The sequence below is a fragment of the Scheffersomyces spartinae genome (genome assembly GCF_019049425.1).
Source record: "Scheffersomyces spartinae strain ARV_011 chromosome Unknown scaffold_1, whole genome shotgun sequence".
NCBI lineage: Eukaryota > Fungi > Ascomycota > Pichiomycetes > Serinales > Debaryomycetaceae > Lizanozyma > Lizanozyma spartinae.
The window spans coordinates 524,173-545,179 of NW_025065048.1; the positions used below are offsets into that span (position 1 = coordinate 524,173).

A 21,007-nucleotide genomic window follows, 5' to 3' on the forward strand; every position below is an offset into this window, starting at 1 on the left:
CAAGATGGCTGTGTTATTTATGGCGTTATCAACGTTAGCAACGTTGAAATTTTATTGTTCAAAAATTGTAGCTGTAATTATTTAGTATAACTTTTTTCCGTATATTTATATGCACTTATTACTCATCATCCGATTCTTCTTCGGCAGTTTGAAGCCAGGCAATAAATTGCCCTGTTGCTTCACGTACAAACTCTAAGTCCGCTGAATTCTTAGAACTTGGAGACTCCCACCAACGTATAATATTTTCTTCTTCAAGGACATCCAACTCGTATAATTTGGAAATAGCCACGAATAGAATTACTCGACTATAAGCACGATCCATCTCACTTATCCGAAGTTGCAAGATTAGGCACAAGTCTACTTGTTCCTCATCGTTAAACACCTGTCTGGTATACATGGGACCCCATGTTGAGAAAATGCGTGTGGCTGTTTCCTTTGCACTACTAATGTTGGTATCAATCAAAGCTGCAATTTTGTAGAGAAGAGCTTTAGTTGTAGCCATCCGCACATCATGATAAGAGGCGTTGTGAGACATTCTTAAAGTGTTTAACTCCAACATAGCGGACTCAAGCTCGTGATTATTGTCAACAGAACGTTTCACAGTATCAAATGCCTCCAGATCAAAGTGCTCCTCTACATCATCTGCATCTCCATATGTGTCAGACACTGCGGAATTTGTAGAAAACCTCCGAGATCTTGAGTGCGAACGGCTGTGCTTTCCACGATGGCGACTCGAAAGACTGGAAATAGAATCATCCGAAATATTCAATGTCTTCAATTGGTATACAATGCCATGATAATTAGGTGCGGTAGTATCGTCGGAGTCGTAATCATCTTCATCGTCATCTTCCGATTGGTAAACATATCCAACCCCTTCATCTCCTACAACATCAATTTCTTGCACTGAGACATAAGGAATTTTCATGGTCTTCTCATCATCATCTTCTTCTTCTTCTTCTTCCACTTGATTATAGTCTTCATCGCTGTGGTCGCTATTTTCGTTTTCACTGAAATCTTCTGTTCCAAATTGTTCGTTCCGTATTATTGGTCTTTCCACAAGACGTGTGTGACGAGGAATATGTTTGCCTGCTCCGATGACAACGTTGAACCCAACAACAACTCCAGGAGATAATGATGCATCCTTCTTAACTGTAGCATGAGACGCAATAATAGCATGGCTAATTTGAGCATCGTCTTCAATAATAGCATTATCCCACACGTAAGAATTTTGAATAGTTACATTAGCCCCAATCAGACAGTTTCTGCCAATAACAGAGTCTGAAATGTTGGATCCTTCCCCAATAGATGTACCAGTTCCTATAGCAGTACATTTACCTATCTTACATGACTGGGCCAACACAATTTTGTCTTCCTTGTAGACATGACCGATTTCGTATGAATAAGTGTTGGTATCTAAAAGATTAGAATCAGGAACAAGTGGATAACACCATCTAGCCAAAATGTCTTGAGAAATTGCAGCATATGTTGCCCAACTTTCGACTCTGGCTGCGTACTCATCACCACCAATAATATATGCGTAAATTGTCTTCCTTAATAAATCAGAAGCTAAAATACCCTTAAGAAAATCGTTTCTTGGATGTTGGTAATCAAAGTTCTCCAGATAAATTTGAGGCACATGAGGTGTACAAATGTCAATATGGCAATCAATTAAATCATTACGAAGAGCCATATCTGTGACATCTTCTAATAGCTCAGTGTCGATGGAAATGTCGGATTTCTTTTTACTCTCTATGGTGGGGATTCCTTGATAGAACAAACATTTGCTTGTCTTTTTATCTAATAAAAATGTAGCAGGATCGACAGGGGATCTTGTTCTATGGGTAGGACTTCCAGGAGTTAATACCATTGTACAAATATGATCTTTATCAGTTGCTTTCTTTTGCTTGTGGAATTGTAATGCTTTCTCGAAATCAATATTGGTGACAACATCGCCTGAAACCAATAGGAAATCTCCTGAAATCAATCCTCTACTATCTAAATCTCTCATTGCATCACCCACCGAACGAGATTCTAATGCCATAATTGTTGTAATATGAAATGGAGATTGAGGTCCATTCCAACGGGATTTTTCAATATAATGTTGGATTTGGTCAGCATGGGATGAACACATTAAATATACTTCATTAACATTGGCTCTAGCAAGAAATTCCAAGGTATATTCAAGCAAAGGAACGTTAGCTAATGGAAGAAGACATCGAGGTTTAACGGAAGTAAGCGGCATAAACCGAGTTTCAAACGAATCGGTTAAAACGATCGCTTGGAAACGCTCATCTTGAACTACTTCCTTTTGCTTCTTACTCTTTGGTGGCATTTGAAGTAAGACAATATCTTATATAAAACTAATCAGATATATATGTGGAATGAAGCGCTAGTACGAATTGAGTCAACTGGATGACTATATTTAGAAATCTTTGCTATTATTGAACGCTTATAATCAAACCATGTACTAACGATTACATATGTCTAAAAATTTTCTTTTCGCTTGAACCTATGATCTAATGATGAGAATGCTAGATATTCTATGTACAGGTAATTATGGAAATTAAACTCCATAACATATATATATATACAATGCAGCAAGTATCCTCGATAAACAGGTACATGGTAGGGGATCAATTGGAAGAAGTTGATAATGCTGATGTTATCAATGTGGTGGAACTGTTGTTACATTGCTTAAAATGTTTCACTTCTTTGTCGCACTAAAATATTGTTCTAAATCATGTTCTTGTTGCAATCTATCAATCTCTTCTTGTGAAGGTGCTTTAGCTAACAGTTCAGCATGGGCCTTACGACGAGACCCCTCCGCAACATATAACCCTAATGCTAATGCAACCGCACCCACTGTCGAACCAGCAGCTAAAGTCTGAAACTTGGCCCATCTTTGAGGTTGAGGGATGTGCGAGGACTTACTAAAGATCTTAGCTTTGAAATAATAAAGAGAACCTGCCCATGTTGTAGCAATCACTTTATTCTTATGGTCATCAAGAACTTGTAGAGTTTTCCCGCTAGCTGAGAGTGCTTTCCAGTCTTGGTACTCTTTTAAGACCTTTTGCTCAGAATAGATACTCGAATACATCCGTTTATCGAATTCCACAGAGCCCAAATCAGCCCACAAGGCACTGACAGTAATCGCGGGACAGATGATAATGGCAGCCCTAACTGAGGGATTCATCACCTTATATTTAGCTGGTTGTCCATATTTCAAGTAGGTTTGAAGCACAAGTGCCCCGAATGTTCCGTACCACAACCCTTTAGTACCTTCTGCGAGTACATATTGAGAGTGAGCTTCAAGCTCTTCTGCACGAGGGATCTTCATTAGAAAGTATTAAAAATATATAGAGGTTAAGAAACTAAATCTTTTTAACACAGTTATACAAAAGGATACAAAAGTGTTAAAACAGTTTTAATTCTGTATACCACAGATTCAATTCTGATTAGTTCACTAACATGGCGTGGTGCCAAATTTGCTCATTCTGTAGTGACTTTTGATTCGCGGGTGGACTAAAACACACTAAGGCACTTTTACCTAATTATATTCCTCCCTTAAACAGCTTTTCTATTCACACCCGTTATGTCCCATTCAAGCCGCCATAACTTTGCTAAATCTCATGATATGCCCATGGATCCTCATATGCCCATGGAAGACATGTGTCTGATGAACATGCTTTTCACCTGGGATTGGAAGAACACATGTGTTGTGTTTAAATGGTGGCATATCAAGACGTTACCTCAGTTTTTGGTATCTTTTTTTGCCATAGTGATAATTACCATGTTATATGAATTGTTGAAGGCATATGTGTCTCATTGGGAAGTAGTCAACCTTCAAAACGTCGCTGGAATAGCACCAGATTCTGATTCAAGAACAATCAAACAGTTTAGAGTGAAACAAGCTATAACCTACGGTATCCAAGTAGGTTATTCATTCTTGTTGATGTTGGTGTTCATGACATACTCAGGTTGGTTATGGATTGCCATTGTTCTTGGTGCTGGTTTGGGTAAATTCTTTTGGGGCTCAGGACTTGCTACTCCACGGTCATTAGCATGTCATTAGACATTTTTTCTAAGAGTACGATAATACAAAAAATAATTCGTTTATTATGGTAACATTGCAATCAAAGTGATAACTTATATAGATCTATAGTTTGGATCGGACAGATAATATCTGCTGGGCAGAGTCAATAATACTATCATGTAAATTGATATAATCAAGCTTCAAAATACTATTTGTTTTGGAGTTATCAACAGTAGCCAAGCTTCTTATAGCCTTCTCGTGATCACCGATTCCAGGTTCAGGAAGTGCGTCCTTTATTTGGGGAATCTCTTTCAAATATTCAACTATTTTAAACGATGAAAATTGACCTGAACGGACAAGTAAACGCTTTCCTTTTGCTGAATCTTTTTCAAAGGCTAGTATATGTGCTTTAGCTACGTCCCTAACATCAATCCAACTGGAGAATATCTTTGGGATCTTTGACTCTGGTTGAAGTCCAAGTATTTGATTTATTATCTCTGACGATGTATTCAATGTGTCTCTAATCTCTGAGTCAAATGCTTGAGGTCCAAAGACAAATGGGGGATTGATTGTAGTTAAGGAAAAGTTGGGTTTCTTTTCCTTAATTATATCCCACGCAGAAAGTTCAGCAAACTTCTTTGATGCCCAATATGCTAATTGTGGATGTTTCTTTGCGTCCTCATACGTAATAGGATTCCATGATTCTTCAGTGAACACTGCATCTGGTTTGAATTCACGTCTACCGTCAAATATTGCAACATAAGAAGACGTTATCACTACTCGATTGATTTGGGGACCAAATTTTATGATGGAATCAAGGGCATTCTTTGTTCCATTGATAGCAGGCACAAGTAGATCATTTTCATCTTTAATGTCAAAAGTGAAGGGGGAAGCAGTATGAAGGAAAGTCGTCACTTCAGGATGTTTCTTTATGGCCTCATCGAATGCCCCCTCAGCTGCAATATCTTCAACTATCTCATACTCGAATTTTGGACCAAACCTGCGAGAGAGATCTTGACCCTTTTCGTCTGTTCTTACAGAGCCCACAACGTCATATTCTCTTTCGATCAATTGTTTGATAATATGAAGTGCTATAAATCCGGTAGCTCCGGATACGAACACTGTTTTATTCATGCTTATCCTTTTTGGAGGAAGAAACCTTCAGAAGTTTTATTTGGCTGCGAAGTCAACAGTTCTTCTTTTATCCGAGTGCGAACTGTGGGGTAATCTTGGTACTAGCTCGGTTGAAAATTATCATTATGTGGCTGTGAATGCAATGGGTGCAAATTTAAGTAGTAAGCGTACATTGACTTAATACCCTTAAAGTTTTAAGATGGTTGGTACTAGGGGCATTTATTGTTTTACTTATATAATTTTAAATTAATATCTGCATTTTAGAAAAGTTCAATTCTATTGTATTATCTACATTTTACCGAATTGGTTTTTTGCTCCTAATACTATTGAATAATTAAACCAATGAATAGCAATATTAATAATGTATAGAAATACTTATAATCAATTTAAGAAAAATAGGTAGACTTTCTTATCTCACCTTCTTATCAACAAGCGCATTTAGCTGTTGGTATGATTCTTCAAAGGTAGACATTTTTGGTTTTAGTGCTTTATATAACTAATTCCTTCAAAAATGTTGAGATTCAGACCGAATATTACATTATGAAACCTTGTGTGACATTGAAAATGATTTGCTAATACAATGCAATGATCACTAAATTTCAAGCAGTTTGTTATATTTTGGTGTATTAAACTCATTCGTGTATGGTTTATCTAAAGAGAGGATTCCTTACGTTCATGGCAAACTACTTAAAACGGAATAACCTCAAAAATATATTCCTTCATATAAGATGCACACGTGATTAGAATTTGAAAATTGATTGTGATGTTTTAAATTTAAGGGTTTAATTTCGTAGTCGTGTTTGTGGTTAAACTGATCGCATTTGGAAACTTTTGCGGTTGGTCATGAGTTCGACTCTCATTGAGGTAGATGTTGCTCCAGTGGCGCAGAGGTTAGCGCTTCGTGCTTATAGCCGTGTTACGACGATATGGTTATCCATAGGTCACGGTCGTGTGAGGAACGCGACGGTCGTGGGTTCAAACCCCTCCTGGAGCATTTACTTCTCTTTTTGCAGCCCATGATGAATTACTAAGAGAGGAGTATGAGTATACTATAGTTAGTTAACACGAGTAGTGTTTTGGCTCTTGGCCTAAGTCTGGGTTTAGTTACTTCAGCTGATTTTATTCTGGAAAAGGGTAATGAAAATGTAGAATATGGGTATTATTCTATGCTAAAGTCTATTTTAAAAGTATAAATTGTTTATGATAACACTCATAGTGTAACTTTTATTATGAAAGCGATGTTCTTGCCATAATTGTCATGTAACCTCAAGCTAACTTATCTATCCAGACTTATGGAAACGTTACAGGTACTAAAGGTATTGACATTATTTCTGGTGTGCACATAAGACTAAAGTGAAAAATCTCATCTCATCCCATTTAATAACTATACATCGTAAACTCTCACAGTGACGAAACATTAACTGTCGAACAGGAAGCAACTTATTAACAAGCAGCATTATGTCGGACAAAGTTAGATACTACTTAGAACAAAGTGTTCCTGAACTTGAAGACTTACAGAAGAAGGGACTCTTTGACAAGAAAGAAATCACCATGATTATGAGACGAAGAACAGACTTTGAGCACCGTATTCAAGGTAGAGGGAGTAAGCCAAAAGATTTCATTAGATATGCTTCTTTTGAAATGAACTTAGAGAAGTTAAGACGAAAGAGATATAACAGACTCAGTAAAGTGAGTGGACTCATCAATACGAAACCACTGATAAGTGATTGGGCTGGTATTAGAAGAATTTTATTCATTATGGATAGAGGTACTAGAAGATACCCGGCAGAGGTAGAACTATGGGCTCAATATTTAAAATTCGCTAAATCCAACGGCGCCATTAAGATTATATATAAGGTGTATTCCAGGTTATTACAATTACAACCCAGAAATGTCGATGCATGGTTATCTGCTGCAAAATATGAATTCGAAACTAATGCTAATGCTAAGGGAGCTAGATCATTGTTCCAAAGAGCTCTTAGATTAAACCCCGAATCATTTGAATTGTGGTATAGCTACACTCAGTTTGAATTGACCTTTGTAGCGAGATTGCTAGCCAGAAGAAAGGTATTAGGGTTAATTACTGAGAAACAGCAATTGGAGAACTTACAAAACGAGGAAAGTCAATTACAGAAACAATTGAAAGACTCTAATGTTGCTGACGATGATTTCAACTTAGATACTATAGAATTACCTAGTGGAGAAGACATGAAGGAAGAATTAAATCTGTTACCAGAAGCTGATATGAATATCTTGGGTAATCCAGAGACTAATCCTGCCTTGCGGGGTGATGTTGCATTAACTGTTTTTGATTTGTCGATTCCAGAGCTCACAAAGAATTTACCTCAAAATGTCAATGTTGATGATAAAGTATTCCAGATTTGTGATCGGTTCTTGAACCTTTTTGATAAATATGAAGATTTGAATCAAGATCATTTGTACTCGCATGTGATTCAATATTTACAAGCTCAATATCCAGATGATTTGAGAACTTACTTGATAGATATCACCCTCCCTATAAGAACCACCAGTATTAATTCAAGTGACTTATCGGAAGTATTACAATTGTCTGTCAACAAATTTAGAGCATACAAGCTGAAGTTGAATCTTGATAAGGAGCAATTGACTAAATTGTTTATCAACTATTTGCAAACGCAATATTTATCTAATGTACAAGATGTCAATGAACAACAACAACAACAACAACAGGAGCAAGAAGATTCACCAATCATTGAACTTATTAGGGCTATTATCAAGAAGTTACCCACCCTTTAATCGTTCTTCACCCAACCTTCTTCGGCGTCAGGTATAGGTCTGTATTTAGTATTTCTTGACTTCTTACCATTCAAAGAATATAATACCAAAGTTCCAATAACACTAATAACCATGGTACATATAACGTAGACTCCTACAATGGATAATGGAACATAAGATTTGGAAAAGTCCTTCAACTTGTAAAATCCTCGCGAATAAACATCACTCAATTTGGCATTCACTTCATTGGGCTGTTCCAAACCGTTAAATGCTGGTGATTCAATACTAAGAGACATAACATCATTGGTTCTAAACCAGCGCATTGCCAAACGAATGGTTAACGTTTCCCCAATAACCACTCTCGTGGTTTCTGTTCCCGAAGACCAAGCTGTTGTGCTAAGAAAAGTATTCATGATGTTGGGTACCAACGTAAGAACATTAAGATTGCTATCAATATCTAAATGGGACTCATGGATCTCACCTCTGAAGTTGAATGCAAGTGGAACAAATGCACCTCCTTGTTCCAAGTAGTTTTTCTCATTGCTTATTGGAACACGACAACTAAATGGAGAATCTTCATGAATATAAAATTGGAATAAGTGGTATAATTCATCAGTCATGTGGATGGTGCAATTTACATCTGAATTAATCCCAAATGCCAAAGTTAAAGGTTGGCCTGTCTCCTTACACGTTGGAAATGCCTTATAGATGATGTTTCCCTTATTATCTAACTTGTGTTTACCATCTTCAATATCTCGACTTATACATTCCAAAGGTACTTGTTGTCCCTTATTATAGGGAATCACATTCTCAGGTATATCACCGTTTTTGTTCAAGGGGTAAAACTGCGCAGTAATAACTGCAAACTGTAATACAAAACAAATTAATGCTCTTATTCCAATCATCTTTGCCATTTCATACCAGATGTAATAAGCAATATCTAAAGAGGATACTTGGTAGATATTAAAGTAGAAAGACACTTGTTCCACCATTATTCTACATGAGCTAAATCAAACTCTGATATACAGGACATGACATCACATTCACTACTTTGGTTTACGCTTAAACATTTAGCCTCATTGTACGTGAACGAACTCTACTGAGTAAAATATGACTTTCTGAGTGTATGTGGTATAAAGCATCGTATTGAACAAAACTTCGGTTCATGACTATGCATTTACTTATAGGGACCGAAGTCTTCGGAATACGAGTATTTTGATTATGATGGCTGCGGAACATAGTTGAATATGATACTATGTTGTATTATGTTTAGTTGTAGTAATGTATCATATAGCTCGGTAACTGCTACTTTCCCTTCTTTTCACTACTATCCATATAATTCTTTCATTTATAATTGAAACCTGTCCTTTTATGTGAATTAATAAGACAAACGCGTTGCTCTTTTTAACCTTGAGAGCACCAACCCATTTGTACAAAAAATTCGTATATTTTTGAAGCCTTATTGACATCAATCTTTAATGCATTCCTAGCATCTTTTTTCTTAAGGATCCCATTGTTTTTAATGGCCTCTTTCATCAATTGATTTTTAATTGCAAAATACGGCTTTGGAAGTATTCTAAGTGTAGCACATAATTGCTTCTCTTCATTTGAAAGTAAATCAAAGTCAGCTGCATGAGAAATATCTAATGGAGTCCTACCATTTGTAGTCCCACCTCTCGATTTGTAATCCGGTGGTTGAGGAGTAGAACCATTATATCTAACAGATGAAGATCTACCACCAGAACTACCACCTGATCCACCAACACCAACACTCAGATCACGTCCATTAATACCATTAACTGCTGCCAGACGTGCAGAGAGTCCATTGTTACCCATTCTTTGATAATGGGCTTGTCTAATTAATCTATCCTTTTCATACTTTGCTCCATCTTCTAATGAGGTTATACCATGACGTCGCCAGTTTTGTAACTTTTGTATTCTCATACGGCACCTTAATTCCGTGAGTAAATCATTTGAAAAACTAGTGAAATCAGAAGGTGATAAACACCTAATAAATGCATTGATCTTTTTTAATAAATCCTTTTCTTCTTTACTTTTCCGTTTATCTTGAGCAATATTTCTCCGATAATCCAACAAATTATTTAGTAACATTGCTCGTTTCCTTTCTGCTCTTGAAGTTAATCTTGAATTATATATATCCAAAATTGTTAATTTCAATTCTATATCCCCTGCTTGATCATCAGGATAGAAAATCATATCTTTGACAGTCATTTCTGCTTCATTTTCGTGCTCGTGATCAAACTCTAGTCTACCAGGCATATAACCTTGAATTTCATGACATAATGGAACCGATGGAACAGGTTTGGGTTTAGGGGGAGGTAATGGCTGATTTTTTCGAATCTCCAATCTCTTCTTTCTTGATTCTAAAAATTCATGTGGTGATATATGATGGAAATCTTTATTCATTTCAGGAAGAGGGTAATCGTTGGATTTTAAATAAATTGCGTCATAGTGTCTAGCCACTTCATCTTTGGATCTATTCCCAATGTGATCAGCTACATCTTGCCAATTACCAAATCCAAATGTTTCTAAGCCTTGAATTAATAAAAGTTCTTCATCCGCACCCCAATCCTCTTCAAAAATAGGATACGTATTTTGTTCTATTACCTTATAATCATGATGCGGTTGATGAGTTCCAGAAAATAGTCCTGCTGAAAAACACGGTACACATAAATCATAATCAGCACATATTGCACATTGTACTCGTATACGATTAGTGCAATCAGAAGAACAAACGTCACAATGATATAATCGTTTTGCTTCCATTGATATTACCTAATATTATCTGATTACCTTGCCTCACCTTATCGGGCTTTGTCTCTCCCACAATGATACTAAAGTGTGATTATACTACTATAAACAGATAAATGTAGCACAAAAACGCTGTATAACAAATCCTCAAGACCTGATGATCAACTGTAATCCTCAATTAATCAATCAAACTAACCAGTATAATAAAGTCAGCAAATAAGGAGATGGAATAACCAGTATCCACTTATGTCATACAAGACCTTTATTTTAGTCTATTGTTATTAGTACTATGGAATCTGGGGTTTGGGCCACGCCCTAGGTTCACTTTTGGGTTGAAATTTAGTGTTGATTTTTACGTTGTGGAAACACTACAGAATGCGCGACATTTTTGTGTGTACGACATACTTTAATGTCGTTCTGGGAATGACAATTTCTCTGATCCACGGTTTACATTCATATATAAGAGACGATTATAAAGAAATAAGGGAAAGACAAAAAGAAGAATGGTAAGTATAGCATCTTTGGTAATTCTATTGTGATTTCATCTAGGGAATTAATTACCTATTTGTGGGTGTCCGTCTGGTAACAACAAAAGTACCCTAGTTACAGCAACTTGGTTGACGTTTCCTGCGTAGAGTATATGTTTGATATTCATAAGAGCACATAACAAACCTAATCAGATAGGGAGAACAGAGAGTTACAAAACTGGGTAATCTTTTTAGGGTTACGCCCTTATTATCACGTTCTACACGATTGAGAAACAAGACTTTTGATTGTGTGCAGGTTTAAGATTCCTAACTTTTCCGAGGACGATTCGGCAACCGTTTATGTTTTAGCACGCCATAACCTCGGTGGGATTTGCCCTCGAAATGAGGAATTCATGTGCAGGTGAGAGGAGAAAAATTTTCGGTAGTGAGAAAATTTTGGCTGGAAGAACAGTAGGGACGATGGGAAACCACTGCACCAGTTTGGAGTAGGTGAAAATTATCAACAATTTTTCAAAAAGGAAGCTTTTAGTTTTTGGTGTATTCCTTTAGCAACTACCTTTAGATCAAATAAACTTCCAAGATGGTATGTGCATAACGTGGGATATCGAAATTACAACACATGAAAACATTAATAGATGAGACTATCGATCATCTAACTCCTCGTTGTTTAGGAGTGAAATGTCTTTGTTGGCATTACAGTTAAAAATTATGATTGAACTTCAATAAGAGTGTGCTATGTCGTGAGTTCAATAATAGTAATGATAGTGGTATCCTTTTAAACAGTTGAAGATATAATTATCAAGAATGTGATATGCTATTTAACTATTGATTTGATATGATTGATATACTCTATTTTTGGTTTTATATGAATGTTGTACTTGAGATATGGCAATAATACAACAGTGATGTAAATAGAATACTAACAAGTGATATAGGGTCGCGTTAGAACAAAGACAGTTAAGAGAGCCTCCAAGGTTTTGATTGAACGTTTCTACCCAAAGTTGACTTTGGACTTTGAAACCAACAAGAGATTGGCTAATGAAATTGCTGACATCCAATCCAAGAGATTGAGAAACAAGATTGCTGGTTACACCACCCACTTGATGAAGAGAATCCAAAAGGGTCCAGTTAGAGGTATCTCCTTCAAGTTGCAAGAAGAAGAAAGAGAAAGAAAGGATCAATACGTTCCAGAAGTCTCTGCTTTGGACTTGTCTCACACCGAAAACCAATTGGAATTGGATGAAGAAACCGCCACCATGGTTAAGGCTTTGGGTTTCAAGAACTTGCCTGTTAAGGTTGTTACTATTTCTTCTCAAAGAGGTCCAAGAAGATTTGCTAAGAGAAACTAAGCGTAGTGTATGTTTAGATTCTGGTTATAAATCTTTCTTGCCGAGTATGTTTTTGCGTTGAAAAGTAGTTTGTATATCATCATGTATACTATTTAATTATACGATAAAGGTAAACCCTTCGTTTATAAAAGTGTAGCAAATCATAATTGTTCTATTGAATAATTGATAGAGAGCTCTACTTAAATCTCTATTTTAGTGTAGATAACTTTATCTACAAAATTTGAAATATACAAGTAATTTAACAAATATCATGCAACTTAAAAGACAATTAACACTTCATTTCCCTTTCGACTGCCACTTAAATTGCCTTAAATACCATCAAAAGTTGTTTCCCTTCCTAACTTTCATCTTCTTCTTCCTCATCATTATCTTCCTCGTCACTAATCAATACACTTGCATCAAAATATAACAGCGGATCTAAAGTCAGAATATCTGCTGAAGTCACTTCACCTTCCAATAATAATTCACTCATAATCTTACCAGTCCCCGGCGCATTATTAATACCCCAACAACTGTGTCCACTTGCTAAATACAAATTCTCGACATTGGTTTCTCCAATTAAAGGTCCACTACTGGAGGGAACGTCTAACACAGGCAAATAACAAGCTTGTCTCTTCAAAATACGACCTCTACGCAAATTTGGGGAAATTTTGCCAACTTGTTTGAATAATTCATCGCATTTTGATTTCACAACTTCAACATCATCGGTTGTATCAGGCACATCAACAGTAGAATCACCTTCACCACATACATACACTTCATCTTGTCTAGCATAGATCTCTGGTGAAATGTAAGAATAAGGTCCAGTTTTAAACTCTGAGAATATAGCATATGGGGAAACAGGTTGATCTTCGTAGGGACTAATTGTAATGGAATGAGCTCGTAATCCCAGAATAGGACAATCTGGTAGAATTTTAGAAGTCCAAGGACCAACTGTAAGAACAATTTGATCACCATATAATGCTACCAGTCTCTTATTTCTATGGTCATCCTTAACTGAAGTGGGTTTATATTTGATTCCTGTTGCTTGACCAGTTTCCATTGAATATGTAATTTCCCCCACTTTCCCTAGAATCAATTCAATTGATCCTTTAGAGTCCTCAACAGCCTTTTTAAGAATGAAATTGGTAAATTTATATGGATGGACCTGTGCTGTAGTATCAGTTCCACCAAGTGATGAGCAGTTAGTAATGATACTTGAGTCAATCCAATTCAAGTTGGGTGGAAGCTTACTGGGTAATTGACGTCTAGAGCGAGTATTATATCCCCCTTGAGATTGAGATGTGGTAGTAGACCCTTGGCCAACTTGAGTAACCAGCAGACGAGTACTCTTATGACTGCTTGTGTCGCTTGTGTTTGATCCATCGTCATGGTTACTACTAATAGTGTTTGCAGCAGACGACGTTCTACTTGTATGGCTGAAATCATGATCATCAAAGGTTGAATTTGCTGACGACCCAGAAGGAGCATTCGACATGCTTGAACGAGCTGAGCTATTTGAATCCGAGATTAATCCGTTATTATCCTGATTGGAAGCAGAATTTTCAAGAGGAGTGGAAGTTGCTCCACTAAGTTTGGAACGTGATGATTTGGATGTCTTTTTAGGTGGTCTATCAGAACTTGTTAATGACGATGATGAAACTGAGTTGCTTCTTTGCTTGGTAGTCTTCTTAAATATTTCTTCATTTTCCAGAGAATCTTTACCACGATGTAGAGGGTCAACTGAACTTTCGTAGCAATCGTCATCTTCATCACTACTATGCAAAACAAACCCATTAACATTGGTACCATCATGTTTAGAATCGGCATGGGTGTAATTATCGTTATCATTATCCTTTGATGAATCCACAAGGGTAAGATCACCTTCCAATTGAACAGTGGTTAACCGACGATAACCCCATTCTTGAGTACCGTTATACAAATCGGATAATTCTTGGTGCAATTCAAAAGATAATGGAACTAATTGTTGTGGAAAAGCCCATAGAGCTAATAACCCACCAGCTTTACCACTTGCACCACCTGCAACTCTTTTGGATTCGATAACTGTAATATGGAATTTCTCCGGGTCGTAATCGGGATGTCTAACAAGATAATATGCGGTACAGACACCGATTATACCAGCGCCTACGATGACAATGTGGTGTTTATCCTTATGTCTTCCCGAAGGAATGGAGTGAAACTTGAGATAATCTGTGGGCATACGTGACAACTAATAAATAAATACTTGAGATTGAGCCAGTAATAAATCTGTATGTGATAATGATTTCAATAAATGATCTATAAGAAAAATGCACAAGACACTGTTTGTCTTTTTAGTTGGAATGGTTTGATGTAAGAATTAAGTTTCAATAAAATAAAAGGGATATACGTTGATGTAATTGAATCCTTAGTATCAGGGAGAATTAGGAGCTGATTAATAAAGGACTAAAAAACAAATTTCTTCTGGTTATTATATTCTCTTTCAATCACACCTCGTAGTGTTGTGATAAACACTTTGAATAATGTTAAGGTAACGGACCACCCTAAACACTCAAACGAGACTTAGTGTGAGACGATATCCTCGTTTCCTGACGCCTCTGTTGCAATACACTGCAACACGCACTCAGCTTTGGTGTGATTTGAACACTCTTATAAGTGAAGAAAATCAGAAATGGATTAAATCGTTTACTCCAAGATAGTGGTTAGATTTCTAATTTCTCTCTTTTTTTGAGCTAGGTTTGCTTCTGAATAATTTTTGTCAGTAAGTGGGTACATTCCTGTATTGATCTCCCCTCTAGAGTGCTAAGACAGACAAAATTGTTCAATTGGCGTGGCGGAACCGGGATTGAAAAGAAAGATAGTGTTAGAGACTACTACTAAGAACATGAGACTCCATTGATTTGATTGAGGAGCAGGAGGGAGTAATGACCATCTCGTGATGATGATGATGATGATGATACCAGTTCCCATTTCATAAGATAGAAAGAGTTCCTATAAGTAGAGTCAATTGAAGAAAGCCAATACTGTGGAGCAAAAAATAAATCAAAGCTTAAATGTCAGCATAGCCAACACAATTCTCGCTTCTTGTTAAAAAAAAAATAAATAAAGTTAGCGATACGCAGCAACTCTATTGTTCATCACAAAGTATCAACGACTTCGTTGATAGTCCAACTCGCACATGTTCCGGTGGTGACGTCCTCTAAATTGTAATGTTTAGGGAGTTGAAAGCAAAACCTTGTATTGCGCTCAGCAATTACAAGTTGCAATTGCTAATAGTGGTTCGATTGTCAAAATAACCAGTCATTCTTGGTTGCACCATTTGGAGTGACCTAAAAAAATGGGTCAAAAGATGCCCATTGGTCTCCGTTACTACGGGTTAATGTTGGTGCTTATTATTTGCTTTTTGTCTCGAAACAAGAACACTTATATGAACTGATTTTTTTTGCAAGTCTTGTATTATAAACTACTTAACGAAGAGGAGTGATGAGGGATGGATTTGTAAATTTGTACACCAATTTGCTGGAAATTTAGTGCAGAAACTTCGCTCGGAAGTTATATCTTTTCTTAAACTAAATTTTTATAGGCCTAAAGGTATTTGATCTTAAACCTTTAACACTCGATTCAGGCTTTCGTCCACTTAAGTTGTGTCATAGAAACATTCGCAGTATAATATATTATTTAAGTTGTGATCAAAATCAGACAAATTCTCAAAAATCAGATGATTTCCCGAATATTTGTGCGCAGGCATGGAATTCTTAGTTGGGAAAAAAGGCTGTAAATGTCTGGGAGATTACTTTGTGTCCGCTTAAATGTATCAGATTCGTATGCTATCTTCGTAATGGTTTTCATTCAGGTACTTGGGGCTGCTAAACTATTCCATCGGACCTATGTTGCCTTTAGATTAAAATATCTTTCATTGAAAGAGGGGGGAGTATTGCGTTTCATCATTGAATATTTGACTTCTGCATAAACTTAAGGTTATTTACCGCCAATTCTCATTAACGCAGAATGGAAAACTCTGAAATGAGCTATATCAAATTAGGAAATTATCTCCGTCAAGCCTAAAGATATTGAATAATAGTGGGCTTAACTTCTCTTCCACTGAATCAGCCGCATTAAGTTGTTATAAACTGGTTATTCGTTTATCCTTTAACCTCTTAATATAAGAACTACTTTAAATATCCTAACTGTACGCCTTTTATTTTCCGTTTTACGCCTTATGACTCTCTATTCGCCTTTGTATTTACGATACCAATTGAAACTTTTAAGTGCACCCATAGCTAAGGCTGCCAATAGAACCAAAAATAATAACCCAGCTCTTTCTTCCCAAGCCTTGAACTCAAATATGTGAATTTCATCCTTAAGGCGATTCCGTTGAACACGGGAATCACTGGGCTTTAAATCGTTCCATTGTGGGGCAACAGGTCTATACTGGTATTGGTTCCGTTCCTTCTCCGTATCTCTTTCAGGATCATTCACAAGATCATTAAATATTTCAAACTGTTCAGGATTCTCTTGCATCATTATATCAGGATGAGGATGGGTAAAACCTGTAGTGTCTCCGGTAATTATTAACATGTAATGTGGCAGTGGAAGTTGTCTAATGATTTTACGGATCACCAGATCTATGTACCGAATTTGTTCTCTGCGTCTATTGAGGTCTTCATCATCCATAGGACTGAAATCAACACTAATTACCCGTTTCCGAGTATCAAGGTGTCCTCCTTGTTGACGATTATCGAAAAAACTATTAGCGTCAATTTCATCATAAGATGCTAATTCAGCATCGCATGTCATCACAATGTAATTACTCAAATACTTCAAATCAACTGCTTCTACCATTCTACTGACTGATACTAACGTCAGCAGTAAATAAAGGTATCTTCTAACCGCCATCCAATCATCATAATGGCCAGGTGTCATATCCTCATAAGTTAAACCAGGAACATTGGCAATAACATATGCATCCAGTGAGCATGCTGTAATGGCACGTTTAATCATATTGGTTGCCTTTTCTGACAGACCCAGTTTCATTCCATTGGGTAGTAATATCTCTGACTTTAATTGGGGGATGAGTTTATGTGATGCAACCAATAATGGAACAGATTGAAAAGCTAAAGCCATTTGGCACATACCAATAATCGCAATAGCGATACTGAGATAAGCCCCCCTCTTATTTCCTAATAGCATTATATGAATGGAAGTTCCTTATTTGATAATCGAATCGAAGTAGGTTTTGATCTGACACGATAGTATTTGTTTTTATACGATAGTGATTGATCTGACACGATTTGACTTTCATTTTTCTTCAGAGTTCTGGGAACTCGCGAATCTCAAAATCACATCTAGAATGCTTCCACTTCATGAACAATGTATCCGTAGATTACTAGTTTAAAAGCACACTAGACGGTTAGTTGTTTGAATACTCACAATTACATACAATTTGCTCAATTTGAAAGCCTCAATAACGAAGGTTACACTGATTCCATAGGAATCAGTACGCTAATGTCTCTCAGATGATTGAAATACTGTTCTTTAAATTCTATTATACAAACTATCTATTAGCATTAGACGGATACATATGGCCTAGGCTTACTATAATCATGTTTCGATACCTAATGTGTTTATGAACTTCAACTATCGAAGCTTCATTTGCGTGCAGTCCTAATGTGTCAAACAAATATACGAGATCGGTAAAACGAACATGGAACCCTTGTGTGACCTGTACCACCACAGTTTGAGCATAGTCAAAGAACTCAATAGCGAATAGGTGAAATTCTTGGCTACAGCATTTATAACATGATGATGACGATCTACAGCGGAAGGAACCAGAACTGTCTTCTCTGCGCTTGTGGAGAACAAGTTTCAGGTCTCACCTCTACAGTATTTATATCTGACCAGTATCAGCTTTCTTAGATTCAAAACTGGAGTAAATAATTAAAATACTTAAAGTTGACCACTGAAGATGCATCTTTCATGTCTTGGTTTCGTCATGAGCGTGATCAACGCGGTGCATGTAGTACAAATTGTTGAAATTGTTGTTGTTTCTACAAAAACAGTACCAAAATCTCTACCAGGGCAAGCTGCCAGCGGCAGCGCAATTGACTTACCGGTTGGAACTTCTAATCAAGATCCTTGGTATGCAGAAGAGTTTCTTCTGGTTCACAACCAATTACGCCAGTTACATCAATCTCAACCCATGGCGTGGAATTCTTCGGTCGCCAGTGTTGCACAGGAGAATGCTGCGATTTATCAATGCGGCAGCGCATTGAAACATCTGGGGAAACTTTATGGAGAAAATCTCGCTTCCGGGTTTACTATCTTCACAAAAGCAATGTATGCATGGTTTAATGAATCGTCAGATTATAATTATATAGCTGCCAATCAATATAACCATTTCACTCAAATGGTATGGAATTCAAGTACACAATTAGGATGTGCTGTGAAGAATTGTTCTGCAAATACTTACTATATTGTATGTAATTATTATCCACAAGGAAACATTATTGGTCAAGGAAAGGCTAATGTATTCCCTACAATCTAAATACAAGATGGCTACACTAAGAAATGTCACATATAATGAATCTATTCCGTTAGACACCATCAACCAAAATACGTTCTTGTAAATCAGAATATTCACTGAAATAGCCTCCAAATAATCTCACTAAATGTAATATGTCGTGAGTACCACCAGTTTCTCGAATTGAATGCATACTTAATTGAGGGTTACCTAAATCCAAAGTACGAATACCCAATTTTGCTGCTAAAATAGGTCCAATTGTAGATCCACATGGAGAGTCATTACGAACAACAAACAATTGAAGGGGTACCTGGGTTTTTTGACCAACATTCTTCAACAAAACAATACCTGCAGAGTTTGTAGCATATCTTTGATTAGCATTGATTTTTATAACAGGGCCCTGGTTGATTTGAGGTTTGTTCTGAGCCTCATACTTACTGGAGTAATTAGGGTGTACACCATGTGCCATATCACTGGATAACAAAAAGGAACGTGAAACTGTTGAATGGAAATAATCTCCCAGGATTCTTTGGACAATGTCTGGTAGAAAAGTTGAATCAGCACCTTGTGCAGAAGCAGATCCGATTTCTTCATGATCAAAAAGTGAAATCATCGAAATTGAGTTCTTGCCTTCAGAAGTAGATTCAACCAAACCCTTTACTGCACAATAACATGAAGTTAAATTGTCCAACCTAGGGGAGAATATGAACTCGTCATGCAAACCACCTAATGTGGATTTCTGATGGTCATAGAGAATTAATTCAAAGTCTTCTATGGCATCAGGAGTTACACCACATTCTTGAGCAATAAGATCAACCAACAGTTCGTTATGTCTTGAAATAACCGATTGAACAGATTCAAATTGCTCAGGGGTAAACTGGAGTTCAGGGTCATCGGCACAGCTATGAGGTGATTCTTTACCCTCCTCTTCCTTTGCTTTAGCGGAACCAAACTTAGATTGTCCGGCAATAGGCAATAATTCAGTTTCTTTATTGAACTCAAATTTGGTGCCCAATTCTCTATTCAAATGAATTGCCAAGGTAGGTATTCTCAACAAGGGTTTGTCAATCTTAATTAGATGTGGGATAAAGACACCCTTTTCTTTATCGTTTACGTAGACTCTACCAGCAATAGATAAATCACGATCGAACCATGAATGAGCAATAAGACCTCCATACTGTTCCACACCAATTTGAATGAAACCTTCCAGCTCTTTCTTTGAGATTGGCTTGATTCTCAAACATGGAGAATCTGTGTGTGCACCAACGATAGCAATTCCACCTTCACCCCACACAAAAGAATCATTTATTTTAAATGCAATGATGGATGAGTTATTTCTAGTCACAAAGTACTTACCACCTGCTTTTAAGTCCCACGATGATGACTTTTCAGACAATTCAATGAACCCAGCTTCAATCAAGTACTTCTTGGAGGTCTTAACGGCATGGTAAGGGGTAGGGGAAGCGTTAACAAAATCCACAAATTCGTGAGCGTATTGAAAGCTCAACTCTGTGTTATTGGTAGACATCGCTTATTGATACAATCCAACCGAATTGGTAAACATTAAAGTGTCTTGAATATGAGATCTATGTCGATTGAAGGTTCACTAATCAAGCTGGTCGCGAATTCGTCCGGGTAAGTGATAATTATAGGCTGCCGTACAGTTGGTTGGCTGCAACAGCTAATTATGAAATTGTCAGCTGTGAATTAGATAGATGGTATTAAAAGCAGATACCGTTCACTATTAGAGGGGAAGAAAGAATTCAAATAAATATATTGGCACTATCATCACCTAACCCATTTGATTTTGTAGCTGATTGAAGAAAAGTTAGTATCAAACCTAAATGCGACTTTCAACTTTGATTCAACTTATATAGTCAAGAGTCGCCTGACCATATGTCTGAATAATCTATTCTACGGGGGTGGCATTATAGATTTAATTTTCAAAAGGATGTAACGGAGATACAAGACCGCTAAT

The 21,007-nt window shown here is 36.8% G+C and overlaps 10 protein-coding genes and 1 non-coding gene across 11 annotated transcripts; 4 read left to right on the plus strand and 7 right to left on the minus strand.

Annotated features, from left to right (window-relative positions):
• Window positions 1-118: 118 nt before the first annotated feature.
• Window positions 119-2,332, minus strand: GCD6 (translation initiation factor eIF2B catalytic subunit epsilon; the record flags this gene model as incomplete). The annotated part of the gene is made up of 1 exon (XM_043191066.1): window positions 119-2,332. One exon carries the CDS (start codon window positions 2,330-2,332, stop codon window positions 119-121), a length of 2,214 nt encoding a protein of 737 aa, XP_043051743.1.
• A 372-nt stretch (window positions 2,333-2,704) lies between these two features.
• On the minus strand, window positions 2,705-3,337 carry KQ657_000211 (uncharacterized protein; the record flags this gene model as incomplete). The annotated part of the gene is made up of 1 exon (XM_043191067.1): window positions 2,705-3,337. The coding sequence occupies one exon, from the start codon at window positions 3,335-3,337 to the stop codon at window positions 2,705-2,707; it is 633 nt and encodes a 210-aa protein (XP_043051744.1).
• A 255-nt stretch (window positions 3,338-3,592) lies between these two features.
• Window positions 3,593-4,072, plus strand: CTR2 (low-affinity Cu transporter; the record flags this gene model as incomplete). Its single annotated transcript, XM_043191068.1, has 1 exon — window positions 3,593-4,072. The coding sequence occupies one exon, from the start codon at window positions 3,593-3,595 to the stop codon at window positions 4,070-4,072; it is 480 nt and encodes a 159-aa protein (XP_043051745.1).
• An 84-nt stretch (window positions 4,073-4,156) lies between these two features.
• Window positions 4,157-5,167, minus strand: KQ657_000213 (SDR family oxidoreductase; the record flags this gene model as incomplete). Its single annotated transcript, XM_043191069.1, has 1 exon — window positions 4,157-5,167. The coding sequence occupies one exon, from the start codon at window positions 5,165-5,167 to the stop codon at window positions 4,157-4,159; it is 1,011 nt and encodes a 336-aa protein (XP_043051746.1).
• An 873-nt stretch (window positions 5,168-6,040) lies between these two features.
• KQ657_000214 lies at window positions 6,041-6,161 on the plus strand. The gene has a single exon. It is a non-coding gene; the product is annotated as a tRNA-Ile (tRNA).
• A 464-nt stretch (window positions 6,162-6,625) lies between these two features.
• On the plus strand, window positions 6,626-7,942 carry UTP6 (snoRNA-binding rRNA-processing protein; the record flags this gene model as incomplete). The annotated part of the gene is made up of 1 exon (XM_043191070.1): window positions 6,626-7,942. One exon carries the CDS (start codon window positions 6,626-6,628, stop codon window positions 7,940-7,942), a length of 1,317 nt encoding a protein of 438 aa, XP_043051747.1.
• A 27-nt stretch (window positions 7,943-7,969) lies between these two features.
• ADA2 (chromatin-binding transcription regulator) lies at window positions 7,970-10,708 on the minus strand (the record flags this gene model as incomplete). Its single annotated transcript, XM_043191071.1, has 3 exons — window positions 7,970-7,981; window positions 8,029-8,900; window positions 9,346-10,708. The coding sequence occupies 3 exons, from the start codon at window positions 10,706-10,708 to the stop codon at window positions 7,970-7,972; spliced, it is 2,247 nt and encodes a 748-aa protein (XP_043051748.1).
• Window positions 10,709-11,761: 1,053 nt separating this feature from the next.
• RPS17B (40S ribosomal protein eS17) lies at window positions 11,762-12,530 on the plus strand (the record flags this gene model as incomplete). Its single annotated transcript, XM_043191072.1, has 2 exons — window positions 11,762-11,764; window positions 12,117-12,530. The coding sequence occupies 2 exons, from the start codon at window positions 11,762-11,764 to the stop codon at window positions 12,528-12,530; spliced, it is 417 nt and encodes a 138-aa protein (XP_043051749.1).
• A 337-nt stretch (window positions 12,531-12,867) lies between these two features.
• On the minus strand, window positions 12,868-14,730 carry KQ657_000218 (uncharacterized protein; the record flags this gene model as incomplete). Its single annotated transcript, XM_043191073.1, has 1 exon — window positions 12,868-14,730. One exon carries the CDS (start codon window positions 14,728-14,730, stop codon window positions 12,868-12,870), a length of 1,863 nt encoding a protein of 620 aa, XP_043051750.1.
• A 2,006-nt stretch (window positions 14,731-16,736) lies between these two features.
• On the minus strand, window positions 16,737-17,543 carry BIG1 (Big1p; the record flags this gene model as incomplete). Its single annotated transcript, XM_043191074.1, has 1 exon — window positions 16,737-17,543. One exon carries the CDS (start codon window positions 17,541-17,543, stop codon window positions 16,737-16,739), a length of 807 nt encoding a protein of 268 aa, XP_043051751.1.
• Window positions 17,544-19,102: 1,559 nt separating this feature from the next.
• KQ657_000220 (aspartyl aminopeptidase) lies at window positions 19,103-20,557 on the minus strand (the record flags this gene model as incomplete). The annotated part of the gene is made up of 1 exon (XM_043191075.1): window positions 19,103-20,557. One exon carries the CDS (start codon window positions 20,555-20,557, stop codon window positions 19,103-19,105), a length of 1,455 nt encoding a protein of 484 aa, XP_043051752.1.
• Between the last annotated feature and the right edge of the window lie 450 nt (window positions 20,558-21,007).